The sequence below is a fragment of the Pseudophryne corroboree genome, chromosome 1, assembly GCF_028390025.1.
Source record: "Pseudophryne corroboree isolate aPseCor3 chromosome 1, aPseCor3.hap2, whole genome shotgun sequence".
Taxonomy (NCBI): domain Eukaryota; kingdom Metazoa; phylum Chordata; class Amphibia; order Anura; family Myobatrachidae; genus Pseudophryne; species Pseudophryne corroboree.
The window spans coordinates 508,749,727-508,772,607 of NC_086444.1; the positions used below are offsets into that span (position 1 = coordinate 508,749,727).

The 22,881-nt window shown below is 42.3% G+C and overlaps 1 protein-coding gene across 3 annotated transcripts in view; it reads left to right on the forward strand.

The window, feature by feature from the left end:
* TRPM3 (transient receptor potential cation channel subfamily M member 3) overlaps nt 1–22,881 on the forward strand; it is a 694,734-nt gene that overhangs the window by 402,794 nt on the left and 269,059 nt on the right. For all 3 annotated transcript variants that reach the window (XM_063913891.1, XM_063913889.1, XM_063913890.1), the window contains exon 12: nt 13,433–13,483. In XM_063913891.1, coding sequence (XP_063769961.1) covers nt 13,433–13,483 — 51 coding nt within the window. The remainder of the gene's footprint in view (nt 1–13,432; nt 13,484–22,881) is intronic.

Genomic DNA, 22,881 nt, shown 5'->3' on the forward strand with positions numbered 1-22,881 from the left:
ATATGTAAATTCACCTTTCACAATAAATAGATTCAGTAGTCTATCAATAGAGCCTGCTCTGGTGTGGTTTGGGTAAGGGTATGGATATAAATAACAAAAATATTAAATGCAGCAGCTGAAATTCATACAATTGATCTTGATGGTACACAGCATACCACAGTTTAGGACTGTTAGTACAGCTGCACTGCAGCAGCTATAATCCATATTTGATTTTACTAATTATAAATTTTTAGCTACAGTATTTGCACACTGAATACCTACTGTACTGACAACTATGAGAACAGATGTGTCCTTGTTCTACAGCTTTTCATAATTATCACTCTTGGCCCTCATTCAGCTTCATTTGCTGTTTTGCTATTTTAGTAAAACTGCAACTGGCTGCGATCGCATGCTGGGGTCCACCCAGGACAGGGCAAGGCTGCCCAGCATGCAAATACCCGTCAGTGATGTGATCGCAGCGGATGAGTGTGACGTTTCCCGAACCCGCCCCCGTTTCCCACACCATGACCGCCCAATGCCGAGTCACTGCCCCCGTAATGCTGCGCCGCCGCCCCTTGCTGCCCCGCGACACCTCTGCCTGTCAATCAAGCACAGGCATTCACATCAGTGAGATGCAATCACATCTCCCCAGCCCACGCACGCACAGTGAAAACAATGAACCCCCCCCCCCACTTTGTCAATATTGGGATTGCTACTTTGAACAGTCATAGCAGAAATCTAGCCTTAACTTTGTAAATGAGGTGAAAAATTGTCAAGCTGTATGGTGGGTGATACATAGCATTGTGAATGTGATGTAAACCACTTCTTATGGCACGCATATCTGCATTTATTAATGCAATATGCAGCAATATTTCAGCAAAGGTCCGCTCTGCCAAAGAGACCTGTCCTTTGTTTGGAGGCAGTGCTGTAACTAGGTGTGTGCTGACAGTGCCTTGCCCACAGTGCATATACACTGTGGGCGCAGAACCACCAGCAACACCTGCACTGACATGCTGCCGCAGCCAGCTATAGCCCCCAACTACTTCAAACATAGGACGCCAGGCAGCAGGCAGCGCTGCAGCTGAACTTTCATAGCGTTATCACACTCCACCCCTCACTGCTTTCTTTTCAGTGTCCGCCCCCCAGCCCACCAATGTGAGCTATGTAGTGAAGCTGTGTGAGGGTCCAAAGCATTTGGGCAGCCACAGGAGGCAGAGGAGGACACTAGGCAGTAGCAGGACACAGTGTAAGTCAGTCTCTCCCTCCCTCTCTCCCTCTCCTCACACGGACACTACACCCTAAAGGAGGGGTGGGTTCGGGGGTTGTAAGGGGCTCTACCAGGCATAATGTATAGAGTCTCTACCTGGCTTAATGTTATGGGCTCTACTTGGCATAATGTTAGCTGCTCTACCTGGCGTAACGTGTATAAAGGCGCTACCTAGCATAATGTGCATTAGGGACTTCACCTGGGGTAATGTGTATAAGGAACTCTACCTGGTGTAATGTGTATAATGTACTCTACCTGGCGTCATGAGTGTAAGTGACTCTACCTTCCCCATAAAGCTACATCGCTATATTTTTCTGCACACCTAAGGTGCGCACTAACCCTGTTTTAAATATGGGGAGGGGGCACCAATTCTCTTTGTGGCACAGGGTACCAAAATGTCTGGTTAAACTTATGACACTGCTGGGTGGGATCCGATTTGATCCCTCTCAGGGGGAAAGATGAAAAGAAGCCCATAGGCATCTACAGATGTTGTTGCCCACCACATCTAGGCTCCAATGTATTGCATTCCGAAGCTTAGTGCATATGCGGTAAGAAGCCAAACCTCCAAAAACTGTATTTTTGAGGTTTGTCCACATTTTTAGGTATGATGCATCCAGCCCTATATGGCACAAATAAATTCCATGAAACAATCAGCCTTGTTATTAAAAGATTAACAGGAGCATCACCTCAAAATCAGAAGGCTATAGTGACATCAAGTAGTTAGTAGTGTCCTTGTGGATGTTAGTGACAAAAACACCTTCAGGCACAACAGCCACGTGTAGGCAGTTGCCGCAGCACGCCTACACGACCTAACACATTGCAACTGTATTCCAGAAGGATGCTGCGGCAATGTGCTTGACATCACATGCAGCCGCTCCAATTAAAAAAATTGCGGCAGACCGCCTGACGCACTGCCAGGGGTCAACCTTAATTCGATGCGTCCACAATGTAATTCAGTTCATTGGGAGGTGGCCCATCACACATGCTGGGTGGCCTTGCCCTGTGATGGGCGGCACCCAGCATGTGAGGAGATGGACGCAGATCTGGCGGCGTATGCTGCGATCTGCGTCCATCTCTGAATAAGGTCCTATTTTTTTTCACAAAGTAAAGCCCCATACACACTGGGCAACCTCCTCTAATTAGCAATCTGCGCTATATCACTGATTGCTAATTAGGGGAGATCGCCAGTGCATACACACTGAACGATATCGTTCAGTGATGTCATACCCCTGCATTGCCCAAACATGCAGCTCAATACCCCTGCATTCCCCAAACATGCAGCTCAATACCCCTGCATTCCCCAAACATGCAGCTCAATAACATAGTCGAAATTGAGCTGCATGTTCAGTAGATAATGCCTGCAAGAGAACGACCCGCGGTGCGTGCATCGTTCATCCATCGTCGTTCAGACATACGCACAGACATTGCTCTGTGTAAAGGCTTGTCTTTTTTAAGTGCTGCTTGGATTTCTAAGTGTGAGTTGTAAACAGCAAAAAGCAGGAGCTGGAAGCCGAGTGAAAAGGAGGTGCAGTGAGCTGGAACAACTGCAACTGCTAAGTGGAGTATAGGTGCCGCAGGAGAGAGTACTACGGCTGCATAAAAGTGAAGGACCAAGAACCGCACAAAGATAGATAAGTATAAGCCAGCTTAATTATTGTATAAGTGAGATTGCTTGTCTTCTACTTTTTATTTTTTCTGCTTTTTCTTTGAGAGTAACAGGGAGTTAGACCTTACAAACAATATGGGAGGGGCTGTGATTGGGGACCTCACTCAGTGCATGTCGTGCAAGATGTATGCACACCTGGAGCTACCGGCCCAGTGTGATTACATCTGCACGAGGTGTGTGCGAACGGTTGCCCTGGAAGCCCAGGTAACTGATCTAGAGCAAACCGTTAGGCGACTGAGGGAGATTCACAATCTCGAGCGTAGTTTAGACAGAACGGTGGAGGAGTTGCGGGAGGGGTCACTGGTAGAAGAGGATGATAATCAGGTAGCCAGTTGGGTCACAGTTAGAAGGAAGAAAAAGAGGGGGAGGCTCGACATCTCCGAACTATCAAACCCGAACAAATTTGCCCCGATTGGACGAGGAATCGGAGGATGATAGTGAAGAAATGACGGTGCCGGAGGAGACTGCTCCCTCTAGCATCCAGAGGAGCGGTCCCTCTGGCGCGGTTGGGATAAAAGAAAGAGAGGTACCTAGTCAGATGGTGGTGGTAGGGGATTCTATCATCAGGAAGGCAGATAGGGCAATCTGCTACCGGGACCGTGATCGCCGTACAGTCTGTTGTCTCCCGGGTGCTCGGGTACGGCACATCGCGGACCAGGTAGATAGATTGTTGGGAGGGGCTGGGAAAGACCCGGCGGTCTTAGTGCACGTTGGCACCAATGACAAAGTTAGCGGAAGGTGGGATGTCCTTAAGAAAGACTATAGGGACTTAGGAAAGAAACTGAAGGCAAGGACATCTAAGGTAATATTCTCGGAATTATTACCCGTGCCACGCGCTAGTCCAGGGAGGCAGAGGGAGATTAGGGAGGTAAATGTGTGGCTTAGGGATTGGTGCAGGAAAGAGGGGTTTGTATTCCTGGAACACTGGGCGGACTTCTCAGTCAGGCGCCATCTCTTTTGTCGTGACGGATTGCACCTGACTGAGGAGGGGGCAGCGGTGCTGGGGGGAAGGATGGTTAGAAGGTTGGAGGAGATTTTAAACTAGGAGCCTGGGGGGAGAGTTTAGCTAGAAACTACGGGTCATGCAGTGAGAATAGTGGGGATGGCGGTAGTAAACGAAATGGGGGAGAAGTTGGGGGGAGGGTAAGAGCAGGCGGTAAGGTTACTAACATGGGTACTAAAAGAGATTTTACCAAAGCACTAACCAATGACGATTACAGGTCATCATTGCTACATAAGGTGAAAGATGTCCCTAACGCAAGGGAAAATACTTATCTTAGTTGTATGTATGTAAACGCCAGAAACATTACTGGTAAAAAGGGTGAACTAGAAATACTTGCAGCAAGCAAACAGTATGATATTATAGGCATTACTGAAACTTGGTGGGATGAATCTCATGATTGGACAGTCAATCTAGAGGGCTATACACTGTTTAGGAGAGACAGACTAAATAAAAAGGGTGGAGGGGTGTGTCTTTACGTAAAGCCGTTTTTAAAACCTGATATACGGGAAGATATTCAGGAGGGGACTGTAGACACTGTCGAGACATTATGGGTAGAAATTGCATGCGGGGAAAAAGGATTAAAAAAGTTAGTATTGGGTGTATGCTATAGACCGCCTGGTATCAACGCATCTGATGAGGAATTGTTACTAAAGCAAATTGAAAGAGCAGCAGGAGTAGGAGACATAGTAGTGATGGGAGATTTTAACTATCCAGAGATAAACTGGAAAAACGATTCATGTGATACTGCTAGGGGCAATATGTTTTTAAACACACTTAATGATAACTACTTAGTCCAACTAATTGAGGAACCAACTAGGTACAATGCAATCTTTGACCTGGTATTAACAAACAATGGGGATTTGGTATCAGGTATTATAGTAGGGGAACCCATAGGAAACAGCGACCACAATATGGTCACATTCAATATCAGTTTCCATAAACAGCCCTATACTGGCTCAACTAGGACTCTAAACTTTAGCAAAGCAAATTTTGAAAAAATGAGGGTATTTTTCAGGGATATTGAATGGGAAGGTTTGTTTTTAGGAAAAAATACTACGGAGAAATGGGAGGTACTAAAATTCCTGCTAGCTAAAAATACACTCAAATTTATTCCTATGAGCAGCAAAAAAAGGAATAAATATCATAAACCGATGTGGCTTAACAAAAAGATTAAGGAACTTATGGGCAAGAAAAGGCGAGCATTTAAAAAATACAAATCTGACGGGGAAGCAGAGTCATTTCAGCACTATAAGGAATGTAACAAAATTTGCCAAAAGGAAATAAGAGCGGCTAAAGTAGAAACTGAAAAACTAGTAGCAAAGGAAAGCAAAGCGAATCCCAAAAAATTCTTTAAATACATTAATAGCAAGAGATAAAAGAAGGAGAGTATAGGCCCTTCAAAAGACAAGTTGGGAGTCTTAAGCAAAAATGATAATGACATAGCGGACACACTAAATGAGTTTTTTTCAACAGTATTCACTAGAGAGGACCCAATTCAGGGACTGACACACAATCTCAATAATGAGAATATCCCACTGATAGGTACTTATTTAAGCGAGGAAGTAGTCTGTGACCGATTAAAACATTTAAAGATTAATAAATCACCAGGGCCCGATGGTATTCACCCAAGGGTTCTAATGGAGCTTCACTCTGAACTGGCAAAACCGCTATCTTTGATCTTTAAGGATTCAGTTATATCAGGTATGGTTCCCAAAGACTGGCGTATAGCGGAAGTAGTGCCTATATTCAAAAAGGGAAGTAAAGCTGAACCAGATAATTATAGACCAGTTAGTCTTACATCTATAGTGGGGAAAGTATTGGAAGGTATTCTAAGAGATAGTATTCAGAAGTTCCTTGAAGTCAATAAGGTCATTAAAAGGAATCAACATGGGTTTATGAAGGACAGATCCTGTCAAACCAACTTACTTAGCTTTTATGAAACAGTAAGCGCAAACCTAGATCAGGGTAAAGACGTGGATGTAATCTTTTTAGACTTTGCCAAAGCGTTCGATACTGTACCACACATGAGACTTATCTGCAAGCTACAAGAATCAGGGCTAGGAAGCACAATATGCACTTGGGTCAAAAACTGGTTAGATAATAGGGAGCAGCGCGTTGTGGTTAATGGATCTTTTTCAACTTGGACTAAAGTGCTAAGTGGTGTGCCACAAGGCTCAGTATTAGGACCGCTATTGTTCAATATTTTCATTAACGACCTAACAGAAGGTCTAGAGAGCATGGTGTCAATTTTTGCAGATGATACCAAATTGTGTAAGGCTCTAAATACAGAGGAGGATGCCGAGTCTCTTCAGAACGACTTAGTTAAATTAGAAGCATGGGCAGCCAAATGGAGAATGTGCTTCAACACAGACAAGTGTAAGGTAATGCACTGTGGTAACAAGAACAAAAATTACACCTACCTACTAAATGGGGTAAAATTAGGGGACTCTGTACTGGAAAAGGACTTAGGTGTCCTCATAGCAAGCTAAGCAGTAGTACCCAAAGTAGGACTGCAGCAAAGAAGGCTAATAAGATATTAGCATGCATAAAACGGGGTATTGATGCTAGGGACGAGAGTATTATACTCCCGTTATATAAATCACTAGTGAGGCCACACCTCGAATACTGTGTACAATTCTGGGCACCGTACTACAAAAAGGATATCCTGGAGCTAGAAAAGGTACAGAGGAGGGCGACCATACTAATTAAGGGCATGGAGACGATGGAATACAAGGAAAGGCTTGAAAGACTAGGCATGTTTACATTGGAAAAGCGGAGACTAAGAGGGAATATGATCAACATCTACAAATATATAAGGGGACAATACACAGAGCTTGCGCGGGACCTGTTTTTGGTTAGATCAACACAGAGGACTCGTGGACACTCGCTCAGGTTAGAGGAGAGGAGATTCCGCACAATACGTCGTAAAGGCTTTTTCACGGTAAGGACAATACGTGTTTGGAATTCCCTGCCCGAGGGAGTTGTAATGGCGGAATCTGTCAACACCTTTAAGAATGGGTTAGATAAATTCCTAATGGATAAGGATATCCAGGGGTATGGTGCATAGTCATGCATTATAGTTACTATAAATAGGGATAAAATGCAACGGCTTGACAGCAGCATCAGTCAGAAATTTTAGTCAAATCATCATGCATAGGAGACCACAAATAGGTTGAACTCGATGGACAATTATCTTTTTTCAACCTCAGATACTATGTTACTATGTTACGCACTAGATGATATGAACAATAGGTCTTTTAAAAAAGATTATCATTCATATCATCTAGTGTATCGCCCAGTGTGTATAGGGCTTAAGAAAAGTACTGTACTTCCAAATCACTAACAAAGTCTTCTGTTCAGGAGTATATGCTAAAAAGTTGGTCACCCCATGTGGGTGTTTTTGGGTTCAGAAGTAGCACTGTAATTGTCTTAATTTGTTTCAGATTAAATTTATTACACATTTGCAATATCTTTGAATTTGTCATACGTGCTCCACCGAAAACGTGTGTGTGTGTGTGTGTGTGTGTGTGTGTGTGTGTGTGTGTGTGTTTGTGTGTGTGTGTGTGTGTGTAATCATTTTTATTTGTTTTATCATGGAGTAAGACTGGGTAATGTATATGGCCAATATATGATATATCGACATAATATCAGTAGGAGAACTGTAAAGCTTTTACCTAATTAATTACAAAGTGAGGTGGTGGTGATTGTATTAATGGGTCAGGTTACTTTGTAATATTGTCTCCAGTTGATATTTTCCAGGCGGTTACACGTGTTCAGTATGAAATGCCGGCGGATGAGATCCCAGCTGTTATAATCCCGACAGCAGGATCCTGTCTGCCAGAATGCCGGCAACAGGGCGAGCACTAGAAAGCCTCTTACTGCCTCTTACTGCGCTCACCACACTGCTTTCTTATTTGCCCTGTACAGATTATATTCACATGCTTCAAGTTAGGAAGAGATTGCCATGCATAATATAAAACATGAGGTAATACTTTCATTATGTTTAGTTGTGCAGTGTCAAGGGCAACAAAAGTCATCTACGATATGTGCCCAATGTTGGTTTTGCTTTCAAAAACTCACCACCTTAAAACCCCATGCAAAGTCACCACAAAATCAGCACTTTTGGTAATCCGAACGCTGTTACATTTGGCCCTCGGTCATGGGGCATTCCAAGAATGGATAGGAGTCTACTAATATACTATAAAAAGGCAATCATTGTGGACTGACAAGTAGTGTGCAAAGATTTTAGGAAGGTGTGGAAAAATTCAGCAAAATAAAGCTGGATAAACACTGGAGCAATATCGCACCAAAATGCCATTTTGGTGCAATATATCACTTACATCGGGCAGTGTGTAACCAGGACTGCACGCTCCTGTGGTCGCATGCAACAGACGCTTGGTTTGATGTGCTGCACATCAAACCAAGCATCTGTCGCTAGTATCCTGTGTTATGTTGATAAAGGATGGAACATGGTCATTCTGTCCTTCATTAACATTGCCCCAGTGTGTATGTGCATTCTGGGCTGACGGGGATTTGTTCCTACTGTATGTCAGAACGAATTCCCGTCGCTCCAGTGTGTACCCATCCTAAGAATGCTTTCAAAAATAGAAGAGTTAATAGTTTCTTTTTTTCAATTAACAAAATACAAAGTGAATTAACAGAAGAGAAATCTAAATCAAATCAATATGTGGTGTGACCACCCTTTGCCTTCAAAACAGTATCAATTCTTCAAGGTACACTTACATAAAGTTTTTAAAGGAACTCGGCAGGGATGCCATTCCAAACATCTTGGAGAACAAACCAGAGAACTTCTGTGGATGTAAGCTTGCTCAAATCCCTCTGTGTCTTCATGTAATCCCAGACAGACTTTATGATGAGATCATGGCTCTGTGGGGGCCATATCATCACTTCCAGGTATCCATGTTCTTCTTTACACTGAAGATAGTTCTTAATGACATTGACTGTATGTTTGGGGTCATTGTTCTGCTGCAGAATTAAATTTGGATCCAATCAGATGCTTCCCTAATGCTATTGTGAAGTTACAATCTAAAAGGTGAAGGGCTAACAGACCGGGGTAACACAGAAGGGGTAGACAATGAGCGTAGACAAGATGGTTAGGAGGAGAGTTGGCTGGGTTTGGTGAAGAAGTAGGTTTTGAGACCCTATTTGAAGTTTTATAGAGAGGTGTAGAGTCAGATGGGGAGAGGTAGAGAATTCCAGGGATAGGGAGCAGCACATGCAAAATCTTGTAGGTAGGAGTAGGAGGAGGTAATCAGTTGGCAGGAGAGGCGGCATGCATTAGCAGAGCAAATAGAAAGGGTGGGAGTGTAAAGAGAGATAAGGTCAGAGATGTAAGAGGGAGAAAAGTGGGCGAGGGCTTTGTAGGTGAGTGTGAGAAGCTTGAATTGGATTCCGAATAGGAAGGGTAGCCAGTGAAGGTCCTGAAAGAGAGGGGAGGTGGATGTAGTACATTTCGTGAGGAAGATGAGATGGTCAGCAGCACTGAGGATAGATTGGAGTGGAGAGAGGCATTTGTCAAGAAGGCCAGAAAGGAGGAGATTACAGTAGTACAATCTGAAGATGTCCAGTGAGTGGATGAGTGTTTTAGAAGCATGCTGGGTGAGAAAGGGTCTTATCCTGGAAATGTTTTTTGAGATGGAAATGGCAGGTTTGTGAGAGGTACGGAATGTGTAGTTTGAAGGAGAGGGAGAAGTCAAGGTTTACTCCAAAAGAGCGCACATGGAGACTAGAGGAGATAGTAGTGCCATCAATGGATAATGAAATTGTGGGAGGTGAGGTTTTACGGGAGAGAGGGAAAATGGTCAGCTCAGTCATGTTAAGTTTAAGAAAGCATTGGGACATCCAGGAAGAGATAGCGCAGAGACAGAGATACGAGTGAGGAGAGTGGGGTAGAGGTCAGGGCAGGAAAGGTAGATTTGGGAATCAGCAGCATAGAGATGATATTGTAAATCAAAGGAGATAATGAGCTCACCTAATGAGGATGTGTAGAAAGAAAAAAGGAGAGGCCCAAGAACAGAACCTTGGGGGACACCTACTGGAAGAGGAATTGGGGAGGAGGCGGAGTCATGAGAGGAGACAGAGAAGGAACGACCAGAAAGGTAGGAGGACAGCCAGGAGAGGGCAGTATCATGCAGACCAAGGGAGTAAAGGATTTGCAGGAGGAGAGGATGTCAAATACAGCAGAGAGGTCAAGGCGATTAAGCAGAGAGTAGTGGCCCTTGGATTTAGCAGCAATTGTATCATTGCAGACTTTTGTGAGTGCAGTTTCAGTGGAGTGTAAAGGATGTTTTTACTCACAACACAATCCTAACTGGATATTATAACAGCATGTGTTAAATTGCAGTCCTAATACCAGTCAGACATTAGTATTATCGGACACATTATAAATTCTTAACAATTCGCCTACAACAGATAGGATCAATAGTTACGTGGAGATCACCACCTGTGACTGTGAGCTCATTCTCCTTTGCAGGGGCGTTTTATGAGAGGAGGGGGGCCGTGTGCAGACTCCGGGTGAGCCCCCTCCTCTCCACGATGCTGTAGGCTCTGACAATGTGCCAGAGTGTACCGCGCATGCGCAAGTCTCCGGAAACATGGCGCCCGCCATGTTCCAGAGACTAATTTGCTGCTGCGCATGCGCGGTGGCCATTTTGGGGTGGGTTTTTACGGCGACTGCTGCAGCTTCAGCTCCCGTCGCTGGACTCCAGAAGGTAAGTTTTAACAGAGCATGGGTGCAATGTGTGCAGTGTGGGCCCCCCTGGACCCAGGGGCCCGTGTGCACCACACACATTGCACCCATAGTAGAAATGCTAGTGCTACTTTGTGAGTTCCTGTTGTAGTGCTGATTCTACTACTCAAACACAGCACATGCTTAAGAAAGCAAAAGTATCAGAGTTAGACCCTCCGTAATGACTCTGTTAGCATGTGTGATGGCACCCTGAACAAGATACCATTCCATTATGTGTTACTGTAGTTAGAGGAACTCCCACAAAGGGGAAATGGCACCCAGGGGTTGACATTTATGCCATGCTGCACATGTAGTGGCGGTATCAGAAAGTCCAGTCTTAGAACTACACACACTCATCCATGCTGGGGAATCATTAACAGAAAGTAGCAGTGCCTCGTCCACTTTGCAACACTAACTGCAATTCTAGGGTCATAGCCATAGGTATAGAATAATAATCTCTAATGTCTATGGCTCTTTCACCAACCAAAGTGTCATCAGTCATGAAAACAACAGCTCCGGTCAGGGACATTACTATGCTCTGGGACACCTAGTGCTGTAAATAGGGGGCCTAACCTGTGTGGCCTAGAGACTACTCTCAGAGACTGTCTGGCTGTGCTGCCCGCTCCTACAATGTGACCGGAACTGAGTGCTGCACATAATGCTACAGTGCAACACGTATCTCCTATCAGGAAGGAGGAGCCGGCATTTTGATGTCACCCATCAAGGTGAGGCCCGCACCCTCATAGTTATGCCACTGGCTCTGGTGATAGCCTCATGCCTTGGAGATAAATACTTAATGCACAGCACCTGTTGTCTTACATTTCTTCCTATCAATGTGATCCACACTTGTTCTCAGTATGGTTGTCCTTCTCCGTTAATGAAAAATGTATATACATTTAAGGATGAGAAAATGTAAATTATCCTGAGTCCTTTCTTTAAAATAAATCCTATTTATGCAAGGGGTGGGGAATAAGTTTCCAGATGTGCAGTGCAAAGGCAGAGTAGACATAATATGACTGTCTGGTTGTGAACTGTAATCTCTGACTAAAGTTCTTGTGAAACATCAAGGAACAGGACTGTATATAAGCAGCACTGCACACCGAAGAAGTCAGTATGTTCACTTATGGAGCTCAACAGAGGCCACTGGAGAGCTAAGATCTTCTATGAATACAAGAGTGGTCTGCAACAACAAGAAAGTTTTGACCAACTATGAGTTGCTTTTGGGGAGGAAGCACAGTCCTCAACCACTGTGTTTGCAGAATTTGTGTGTGAAAACAGTCCCTGGAAGATGAGGAGTGCTGCAGCTGACCTGTGTCAGCCATCACCAAGGTCAACGTTGCTGCCATGCAGGCCAAGTTAAGGTGGACACCAGGGTGACCATCCATGGCCCAGTTAGAGAAGGAAATAGGCATCACATTTGGATCAATCCGCTTGATACTCCTCGAAAACCTTGGCCTGAGTAAGGTTTCTACACACTTGATGCTTCATCAACTGACTAGGAGGTAATTCAGAGTTGATCGCAGCAGCAAATTTGTTAGCAGTCGGGCAAAACCATGTGCACTGCAGGGAGGCAAGATATAACATTTACAGAGAGAGATAGATTTGGGTGGGTTATATTGTTTCTGTGCAGGGTAAATACTGGCTGGTTTATTTTTACACTGCAATATAGATTTCAGATTGAACACACACCACCCAAACCTAACTCTCTCTGCCCATGTTATATCTGCCCCCCCCCCCCCCCGCAGTGCACATGGTTTTGCCCATCTGCTAAGAAATTTGCTGCTGCGATCAACTCTGAATTACCCCCTAGAGAGCTGAAGGAGGCTCTGGTGACTTTTTGTTGCAACATGCTGGACAGGTTTGATGGCAGTTGCTCAAACTCTGTCTGGGAGATCATCAATAGCGATTAATCCTGGATCTACAGTTTCAACCCAAAGACCAAACAGTCAGCCTAGTGGACACCAGTTGGAGGTGCGCCGCCACAGAAGTAACGACATGAGATCAATGTGGTCAAGCAGATGGTGGCTATTTTTGCAGCCAAGATTGGTCATGAAGTTATCATACCACTTGTGCAGCAGTGCACTGACACTGGGGACTGGTATGCCAACCAATGTCTGCCGCAAGTGCTGGAAGCCATTTCTAGGCGATTTCCAAGATCTCGTGCTCGTGGAGCCCTTCTTATCATGTCAGTGCACCTGCTAACAAGTCCAGGAAAGTGGTGGAATTTCTGTCTCATAAACGCATACAGGATCTTGGTCATCCGCCATACAGTTCAGACCTGGCCCCTTGCGACTTCTTCGTGTTCCCACAAATCAAGTGCAAGATGCTTGGGATTCGTTTTTGAGGCACTGGAAGCTGTGGGGACCATCATCCAGCATGCAGAAGATATACCTGCTTCACACTGTTCCAGCTGCTTCACCAAGTGGTTTGAGCGCATGCAACTTTGCGAATACTTTGAAAAAATGGAATGTTCACTTAATGTGTAAATATAATACTTTGTGCATCTGGAAACTTATTGCACACCCCTCATATGAGTATATTTCTGATTAAATTTTGTAAACTGTGACTGTGCTAAGTTTAGTGAATAGTACATCATGTTAGGATTAGTTCTGCTGACTATATTTGTGTTCCCATGGTCACTATTTTCCTGAGCAACTACTGTAGAGTATATGTGCAAGGTGGGACCATTTAAATAATTATATTGATATGTATGTTTTACTAGTTGGTGTTCAGATAGTTTCAATGTGTTTTCATTTTACTATATTTCAGAGACATGGGCCATCAAATACCTTATACCATTTGGTCAGGGATGTCAAAAAGGTAAGAGCTAGATATCAAGAAAAGGAAGGTAATGTTAATCAATGTTTCTAGATCTTAGAAACTCTCTGTTTTGCATGAGCTTTTCTGACAAGTGTATTTGTGTTTTTATTTTTCTTGTTTATCGCCTCACTTTATTAGTACTCACCACACTCACCTGTTATTTGTTTATTTTTAGGGGTATATCATTGTATGTATCAAGATGATTATTATTTGTGGCACTAGTTTTCTTTAAAAAAGAAAAAAGACTAAACTAAGTTTTTAGCAAATATACATAACCGCTTTTTAATTAGCAAAATGGCATTTTGTTTAAATGGGCATGTATAAACTAATTTAAACTAAGACCAATACAGTAAAAAAATGTATTATAAACAAAGTAATAATTGTGGTTAAACTAAGTTTATTAAATAGTTTTAATATAGTTAAGAGAGAAACGTGCAGCTAAAACTGTTTTAGGTTGCCACAAAATATGCAGTCAGCTTAGTGGTGAAACTGACCATTATGAAATCTTGATACATATTACCCTGTATTTTACTCACAAATTCACCATCAACCAAGTTTGTAGGTTCTCTCTTAGTGCGAATAGATGCTTATAGCAAAATATTTGGTAGTTAATCTAAAATGTATTAAAACGTTTTGTGAAAAAGTCTTTTTTTATTTTGTGCACATTGTTTACAGTTATAATGAAGAATTTTCAACTGTGCGTGATTACCTTTAATCTCATCAAAATAAGAAAATTATATGACATCAAAATTTCACAGTATTTATCCCAAAACTATTATAATTTCCATATATGCTTACAAAAATTGTGAATTCATCTGGTGTGTCAAAGAACTATGGTGGTCACAAATTTTATACTGTTAAACAAAGTAGTATTTTATAATAATTATATACTGTGTAGATGTTAATAGTGTTAATGATTTTACATATATATATATATATATATATATTCACACACATAAATACAAGAGTGGTTCAGTAAGTAAGGTAGCAAGTTCTCTCATGTGTGTAATATTCTCTATTTCATTCTAGTTTCCCACCAGGCCAGAGCAGGTAGACCACTGCTTCCCCTCACAGCTATAAGACTGTGCCTAATGTGAGTCATATTTCCCAACATCAGTTGTAAGGTGGTGGGGCTGACTGAGACATAGTCACACATTGAGGTGCACAGTGTGATCAGATTTCTACATCTAATGTGCATATCAGTAGCTGAAATTCAGCAACAACTGTCGGAGTGTACAGCAGTGACATGCGGTGGGGTGAGGCAGGTGAGGCAGAACTTTTCCTGTCATACTAACATTGTGCCAGAGTTTTGACTGTATAAAGTATTATGAAATATTGTTAGGATATGCCTGAGCCAAGTTTGGGATTGGCAGAGATCAACTAGGTTAATTTACCTGGGGTATAGGAACTGGCAAGGCAAGGGTTAATTGCAGACAGACTGGATCTAAGATGACTTGGCAAGGCTGGGGTTAATTGTACACTTTGGCTAGGTGATACTGGCAAGGCATGCAAGTGAAGACTAGCAAGACTTGATTAAATCACATAACAAAGCATGGATTTATTGCAGGTCAGGTTAACAGGATACTAAAATGGTTACTGCAGACATGCTTGACAAGGTATGATAACAGGAAGCCACAGGATAGAATATGCATTGATAACTGAACAATGAGAACTGAATGAATGCGGTGATAACTGCTGGGAGTAACCAGGTGAGTGTGTGTGTGAGTTGATTAAAAGAAAAGTTCTGTCAGCTTGAGCAGAGAGACTTGCTTGATGAATAGTGACTAGGCTGTAATAATAACAACACAGAGGCAGAGTTGTAGCTTTGAGTACTGATAAAGATAACCAGAAATTGGTGCAGGTCTGTGAATACAGGCACAGCTGTAGTGAATAAAGTTTGTTACCGACAACCAAGGACACACAGGCTGGACGTTCACGAGACCTGAAGTGGCAGGATAAACTCACGAAGACTTGGCAGTAGTTAGGCAAGTATCAGGACCATGAATGAGAATAACTGGAGGACTATGGCTGGATGTTGACACGGCGCAGAAACAGACACAGGACGGCAGGAAATTGGCAGGATCCAATGAGGCACGGGTTCTAGGACTGGCAAGGAACCAGGACTCAGGAACAGATGTGGGGTTCAGACAGACAAACCAGGGTTACAAGAACTGGGAATTGCACAGTATGCAGCGGCCGCGTGGCAGGCTCACTGTGTGCAGAAACTTAGTAATGTCACCGGCTTCAGGAACAGAGCAGAATCCCTAATGAAATTAAAAGAAACCAATCACAGGAGGAGTCAGGTAACAGAAGCATTTCAAACAGGTGTGCGACATATGTAGCAGCCGGCTTCTGGGTTGCTAGGAGACAGTCGAACACAAACAGGAATGAGTCACAGCGGTGGCTCATAACAAAAATACAAATAATATATTAGAAATATCATCTTTGTATTATTATAATTATTTTTATAGTCAAAACTCTGGAGTAAAAAGTCTATGAGAGGTGAGGCAGTGCCTCATCTGTCTTTTCCGCACATTTCTGATCAAAACTCACCAAATTTCCAGGAGTTTATACTGTTGCACTTTTGCATTAAGCCTACATTAACTCTTTGGCTTGTATATTGGGGGTAATTCCAAGTTGATCGCAGCAGGATTTTTGTTAGCAATTGGGCAAAACCATGTGCACTGCAGGGGGGGGCAGACATAACATGTGCAGAGAGAGTTAGATTTGGGTGGGGTGTGTTCAATCTGCAATCTAATTTGCAGTGTAAAAATAAAGCAGCCAGTATTTACCCCGCACAGAAATAAAATAACCCACCCAAATCTAACTCTCTCTGCACATGTTATATCTGCCTCCCCTGCAGTGCACATGGTTTTGCCCAATTGCTATCAAAAATCCTGCTGCGATCAACTTGGAATTACCCCCATTGTGTGTAAATCTGGCTCTGGTACTAGCTAGTGCCTCCTGATCCATTTGCCTCACCACACGTCCCTGGTGTACAGTGATAGCATCACGGAAACAGGTTTGGGTTTGGGAAATGAAAATGAAATAAAGAACATTACACACGTAAGAGGTCTCGTTCCCTTCCTTATTGAACCATCCTCGTGCTTTCACAATCAACACTTATAAAATAATAATGGTAAAAACCTCAAACAGTAAATAATTGGGAAAACTAAATAAAAGATTTTGACAAATACCACGTGTCAGGTTTGGCCAAATTCAAATCCTGATTCTCTTGCTATTTATTGTACAGGCCAGAGTTACTGTTTCCTAGCGTTAAGATTACAATACATATCATTTAGCCCTTGCCTGCATATTATATAATAGTACATATTTAGGACCTGATTCAGAGACGCAAATGTCGCTGCTGCTGCGTCTTTGTAATAGGACACCTAATGCCGGATTCTCTGATCCATTGGCTGTGTTTGAAGATGCAGCATCAGATCAACATCGCAACCTTCGGGTTACTCGGGATGTCCGTCAAAACTACACTGCCAAGGCCTGTGAAACTGCTCCACTGGCTTCAGCACCCCTAAAAAATGCAGCCAACACGAGGCCCAAACATACCTGCAGCTTGTCAATTAGGCTGCGGCTAATGGCCCCATCACCATGCTTACTGTGGCTCGGGTGTATACTCAGTCCTGAAAACATTGGTCAATTGCGATTGAATGGGGACTATGACGGGAGCTGAATCAGCCTCTTGATTCAGTATTCATAAGAATCTTTAGTATTCTGAGTTGGTAAATGGTATTTTCCTAAAATATGGATTCCTTGCATTACTATTAAAAAGCAAAGGCCAATTACAGTCCATTACACAAAAGAAAACTTGCTAATACTGTACATGTATAAAACAATTGACATAAAAACAGCTAAATAAATCAACAATAGCCGTGTATCCAACTTCTTTGTTTATCTTGATATATTAAACTACACAGTCGCTAATAAAAATATTTTTGGGAAGAAAAATCAATCTTGAAATGCCATCCAGTTTATTCCTTTGTCAAATATATTCATATTCCCAAAAAATATCTGTCATGTTTTCTGTGCATAATTCAATGTACTGTACTGTATATTGAATTCTTTATCACTTCTATTAACTGCATTTAGAACATAAAGTATATGTAATAATTTTACAGATATTTTATTTATAACTTCCAATAAAACACATGTAGTTATAGTATTCTAATTCCATTGTTACTGTCTGTTGAATTTACAAAAGTGAGGCCTGTTTTAAGTAGAAAAGCTCAAAATGGAGAGTCTAAGGCCAATGTTAAATGGTGTTGCCGTGTTCTTTACCCTGAAGATGAGTATGCTGAAGAAGCACTGACTTATTGCACACTTCCAGTACAATACACCAGCTCTGCTTCTCCTGAGTGTGTGTCCTTATACTTAATGTGTTTTCTAAATTAAAGTAATTCCTTTATGAATTTGGTCAAACCAATCTCAAAAATATAAAAATTTGAGTTTGGTTAAACAACCATGATTCAAAGATATGTGGAACGATAACTATACAATTTTGCCTTTCCTACCTGTTCAAGAGTAAATTGCTAAATTTTATAGTGTTTTTAACTTTTTTTTAATTGGAACATTAAAAATGCTATATAATGTTAGATAATTGATTGCAAATTTTTGACATTTAGAACTGCTCTGATAACCACTCTGCAATAAAATATGGCCACTTCTAATCTTGAAGACTCTCATACAGTTTAATATAAAGGCAATAGTTTCAGTATGGAAGTGTGTGATCATATTCATCTGCTAATAACAGTATAGCCTATACCTAATTTCAACATCTAGTACTATTTTTAGAATACTTACTGTATAATATTGTGTGTTGCTTTTATAGGTTATCACTGATGGGAACATTTTAAAGTGTTTATAACCTAATGTTGCACTGACAACTGGTATTTACAATGCCATAGATCAAAATTGTAGGTTAAGTATATCATGGACAACATCCCCAAGTGGATACCTAATATAGAGCATGATTATATGCGATGGAGCCATTATTAGATAGACCTGGTTAAGTTCATATCTGTGTGATCATTAAGATTGGTTTTAAGCCATATGAATCTTTAGCTGACCGTTTGCTGATTTCCCGTCTAGTGATGACATTATTAAAGTGCACTTGTCCAGCCAGAAGACGTTATGGTCATGCTACTAATACCATTGTATTCTGGCTTGTGGGAACTGAAACATTTCACATTTAATGTGAACCTTCTTTGCTTTTTATGAGCAAGAACCGTAATCCATGTGTAAGTAATGTATATCGACATGTTCCTAGTGGGTTTCATGCTTTCTGGATTAAGCTGTTCTGAATGTGTGGTCCCTGGTTAACAATGTGGCTGGTGTTTTGTGTCCAGAGGTGCAATCTATGTTGCTTGGCAACATAATAGTATTAAAGAGTTTTATACAGTGTCTGTATTCCTCATTTTCCACTGGTTGGTTGAAACAAGCAGCTCAGACTTTTTAATTCTAGAAGTAAAATTTGCTAATGTCTGAATATCCCCAAGCATACATATATACTGCATATATACAATTCCCATAGATTAATAGAATTTATGATGGTTTGATTAACCTGCCATTTTCAAGGGGCATAGGGAAATAACATATCTCTAGATTCCCTGTAGAAGTACTTTATCTGCAGAAGTCCATTAAAAATCTATGCTGAGTGAAGAGTTTAAAGGATACTTAAATCCCTAAAACATCTGAATATAGCATTTGCAATACATTTTAGTAGATTTCTGCACTGTATTTGTGGTCTGCATTAAACGTGATTAGGAGTTTCAAACAGAAACTGATATTCTGAACAAATGGGTAATGAACTAATGTGTGCGGTGTTTATCAATCGCTAGAAATTTTATTTGCTATGATTCCGCTGAATTTCGGCTCAAATTTGTAAATTGCTGCAAGTTTTGCTCGAATGTGAATAATAAAAAATGTTAAATGACACCTTAACTTAGTGTCACCATGCCATTAACAATGATAATTAAAATACCTGTTGTCACACTTACTGTACACACCGCTGTCATTTAATTGGCTGGCCTGCTTCCACTGGCCAGGACGGTAAATATAAACATGCTGTGTCAGGTTAGAATACAAGGGTGCCACCATATTGGATTGATAAGCTGACTTCGGGTTTGTCCACTCGACAAGGAGCTGACTTCAACCACCAATGACTGATTGAGTGAGACTGCCCTATTTAAACCCCTCAGTTGCACCTGCTCATTGCCAGTACAACTTGTACGTTACCTGTACCTGGTTCCAGTATCAGTAGCTCTTCTTTTTCCTGTTTTTTTTTTTTTGCTGTCTGTTGCACACTCCATTGCGCACATCAGAGTTCCTGAGTTCTCTGGCTCCCATCCTCGTGTTTCAGCTTCCAGTTTCTCCCTGGATTCTGCACAGTGCTCTACACAATTCCATCCAGCAAACATACAGAGGAAGGCAAATAGAACAAATGTTAGATATCACAGCATGATCTGGTCCAAGGTGGGAACAGAAAGTAAAGAAGACATGGATAAATGTCATGAGACACAGGGCCTAATTCACACCTGATCGCAGTAGCAAATTTGTTAGCTAATGGGCAAAACCATGTGCACTGCTGGTGGTGGGGCAGATATAACATGTGCAAAGAGAGCTAGATTTGGGTAGGTTATTTTGTATCTGTGCATGGTAAATACTGGCTGCTAACTCTCTCTGCACATGTTATATCTGCCCCCCCCCCCCCCCCCCGCGGTGCACATAGTTTTGCCCATTAGCTAACAAATTTGCTGCTGTGATCAGATCTGAATTAGGCCCACAAACAGGTGTCCAAATCTTGGTGTGAATAAGAACTTAGGAAAGAATGGGGCAGATGTATTAAGCCTGGAGAAGGGATAAAGCAGTAATATGCGCAAGGTGATAATGCACAAGCCAATCATTACAGTTTTGAAAAAGGATGGCTAGGAGCTGTCTGGCTAGTGCATTATCACCTTGCACTTATCACTGCTTTATCATTTCTTCATACCTTCTCCAGGCTTAGTACATCTACCCCAATAACTGAAATGCAGTTATAAGGGAAATTAAAGCAGGAAATGGAAGGGGTAGCGGAAAGGAGTGGGATGACTATAATGTGAAGCTGTATGGGAAATCACAGACCAATCTGTAAGGAGATTAGTAGTATCGGTGGAAATAGAGCAAGATGGGGAGATGGTGTACGTTGCTATTGGTCCCCGCAGGTGGTCAGCACTCAGGAATAGATAGGGATGGGAGTCTGCTTTGTGCAAAGAGCCGAGTCTTGAGTGAAGACGTGACCCCTGTTGTGAAGATAATAGGTTATCTCATCCATAGCAACCACTGACACATTCTGTCATTTAAGTGCTGAAAGAGAATTTCATGGAAAACTTATCAAGATCTGGAGGAGGGTAGCTTAACAAGAATACCTAATGATCCTTTGTTACCAGAGATTCTATGAGAGAGTTCAAGAGAACATGAACTGAATCCCAAAAGGGGGTAATATTCGGGCATGTCCACCAGATACATAGCATAGTGCCACTATGGTCGCACCCCCACTAACAGTCAGGCAATGAGGATGGGAACATTTTGTTATGGGAGTGTAGTACCAATGGTAGTAAATTTTATATGATTTTTCTTTAATTGTAGAAGAAATTTGAGCATTTAGAAATCCCTTGGCTCACATCCTCCCACATCTCATCTGGAGAGGTCCAAGATCCTTATCCCACTCAGCCTCATAAAATCTTGGCAAGGGAAGGACCACATCATGCTGGACAAATTAAAGTTGGGAGATCAAGCCTTTGGTTAAGGGCTGATGTTTAAAGGTTGTAAAGTCCCTGAATATGGAGGTAGGGGCAAGGAGCATAGGGAAATGACAGATTTGGAAGAATTAAAAGGGGCTAAGAACCAGGGATGGGGACTCCTGTTGAGGTTCCGCCAAGGACATCCTTCGAGCTTGTCTGGAAAAATATGGAAAAATATGTATGGAGTTTAAGACCGACCTTTGACATATATACAGTATGCTCTTGTGATGCAAGACCCAGGAGGTAACTTTGAGTTGAACCAAATGTGGTCAGAGGCGAGATTTAAGTGAGTGCTGATTCCGAAGAGAAATGTTAGGACACACATACTTTTAATGAGACTCTGGCTCATTTGCACTGTAACAAGGAGAACTTGCTCGAACACCTATGAAATGGGATTCACAAAACAGTGTTCCCATTCCCAGAGGCTAACTTACAACATAAAATTGTAACAACACTTAGTATAAGGGGCATGCGTCCCAACCCTAAGACACATTTCCATTATACAAAAAAAGTAAAAGATGTGTGACACACCTACACAAATTAAAACAAAATAAAATGAATAAATCTTAACTGAATAAACATTATCCAAATCCCTCATTCACCATTTCATTAAATAATAAAATATAAATGTGCTCCTTCTAGAACCATCATAATACAAATGGGCCCCTTGTCTATTAAATTTGGAATGCTGCAGTGCTAAAATCAACACACCAGTTATCAGTAGGCTGCAGCCTAGGGCACTATGACTAGAACTTGGTGGGGGAGGACTACATAGTTGGCAGACAGGGAACAAAATGAAGAAATAATTAATTCCATATTGGCAGAGGTTGTCTGAACATATGCAGTAGGAATGGGGATTTCCTGAGCGCATACACATACATATACTATGCTCTTTGTTTAGCACCGCTACAGGGGGCGCTACCAGAGTATTAGCTTTGGGCATCTAGAACTCTTATTCAGGCTCTGCCAATGATCACAGTAGTTGTCATGGTCACTATAGCATACTTGCCTACTCTACCGGAATGGCCGGGAGGCTCCCGAAAATTGGGTGACCCTCCCGGCCCCCCGAAGAGCAGTCAAGTCTCCCGATTTCTGTCTTCCTCCCTGCCCGGCCACCCACTTAGTGAGTAAAGTGGGCGGTCTGGGCAGTCAATATCGCAATTCTTGTTAAATTGCATCATCATAGCCACGCCCCCTGCAGTATAATGCCGGTAACAGGAATTACACAGTGGGGGCGTGGCATAAATGATGTGATCCATAAGCCACACCCCACCTCCACCCCGCCCCCCTCTGCTCATCACTACCCTGCCCCGCTCCCTGCTGAGCCGACCTAGCTGCTCTCTCCCAGAGAGAGCAGCCATAAAGTCGGTAATTATGCACTATAGCCCAGGGGTGTTGGGAAAAGCTATAGTTCTTTACAGTACAGGCTGTTTGTCACTGGGTGATGCACATTGAGGTTTTTCTCTCCATTCTGCGCTGCCAGTCTGGGCCTGGTTTTCACTATGGCAAGGGAATCCATACTCATCGCATACCCTCCAACTGTACCTTTTTGGCTGGTATAGTACCATTGTTTTAATGGTCTGTACCTGCTAAAAGGAGCTT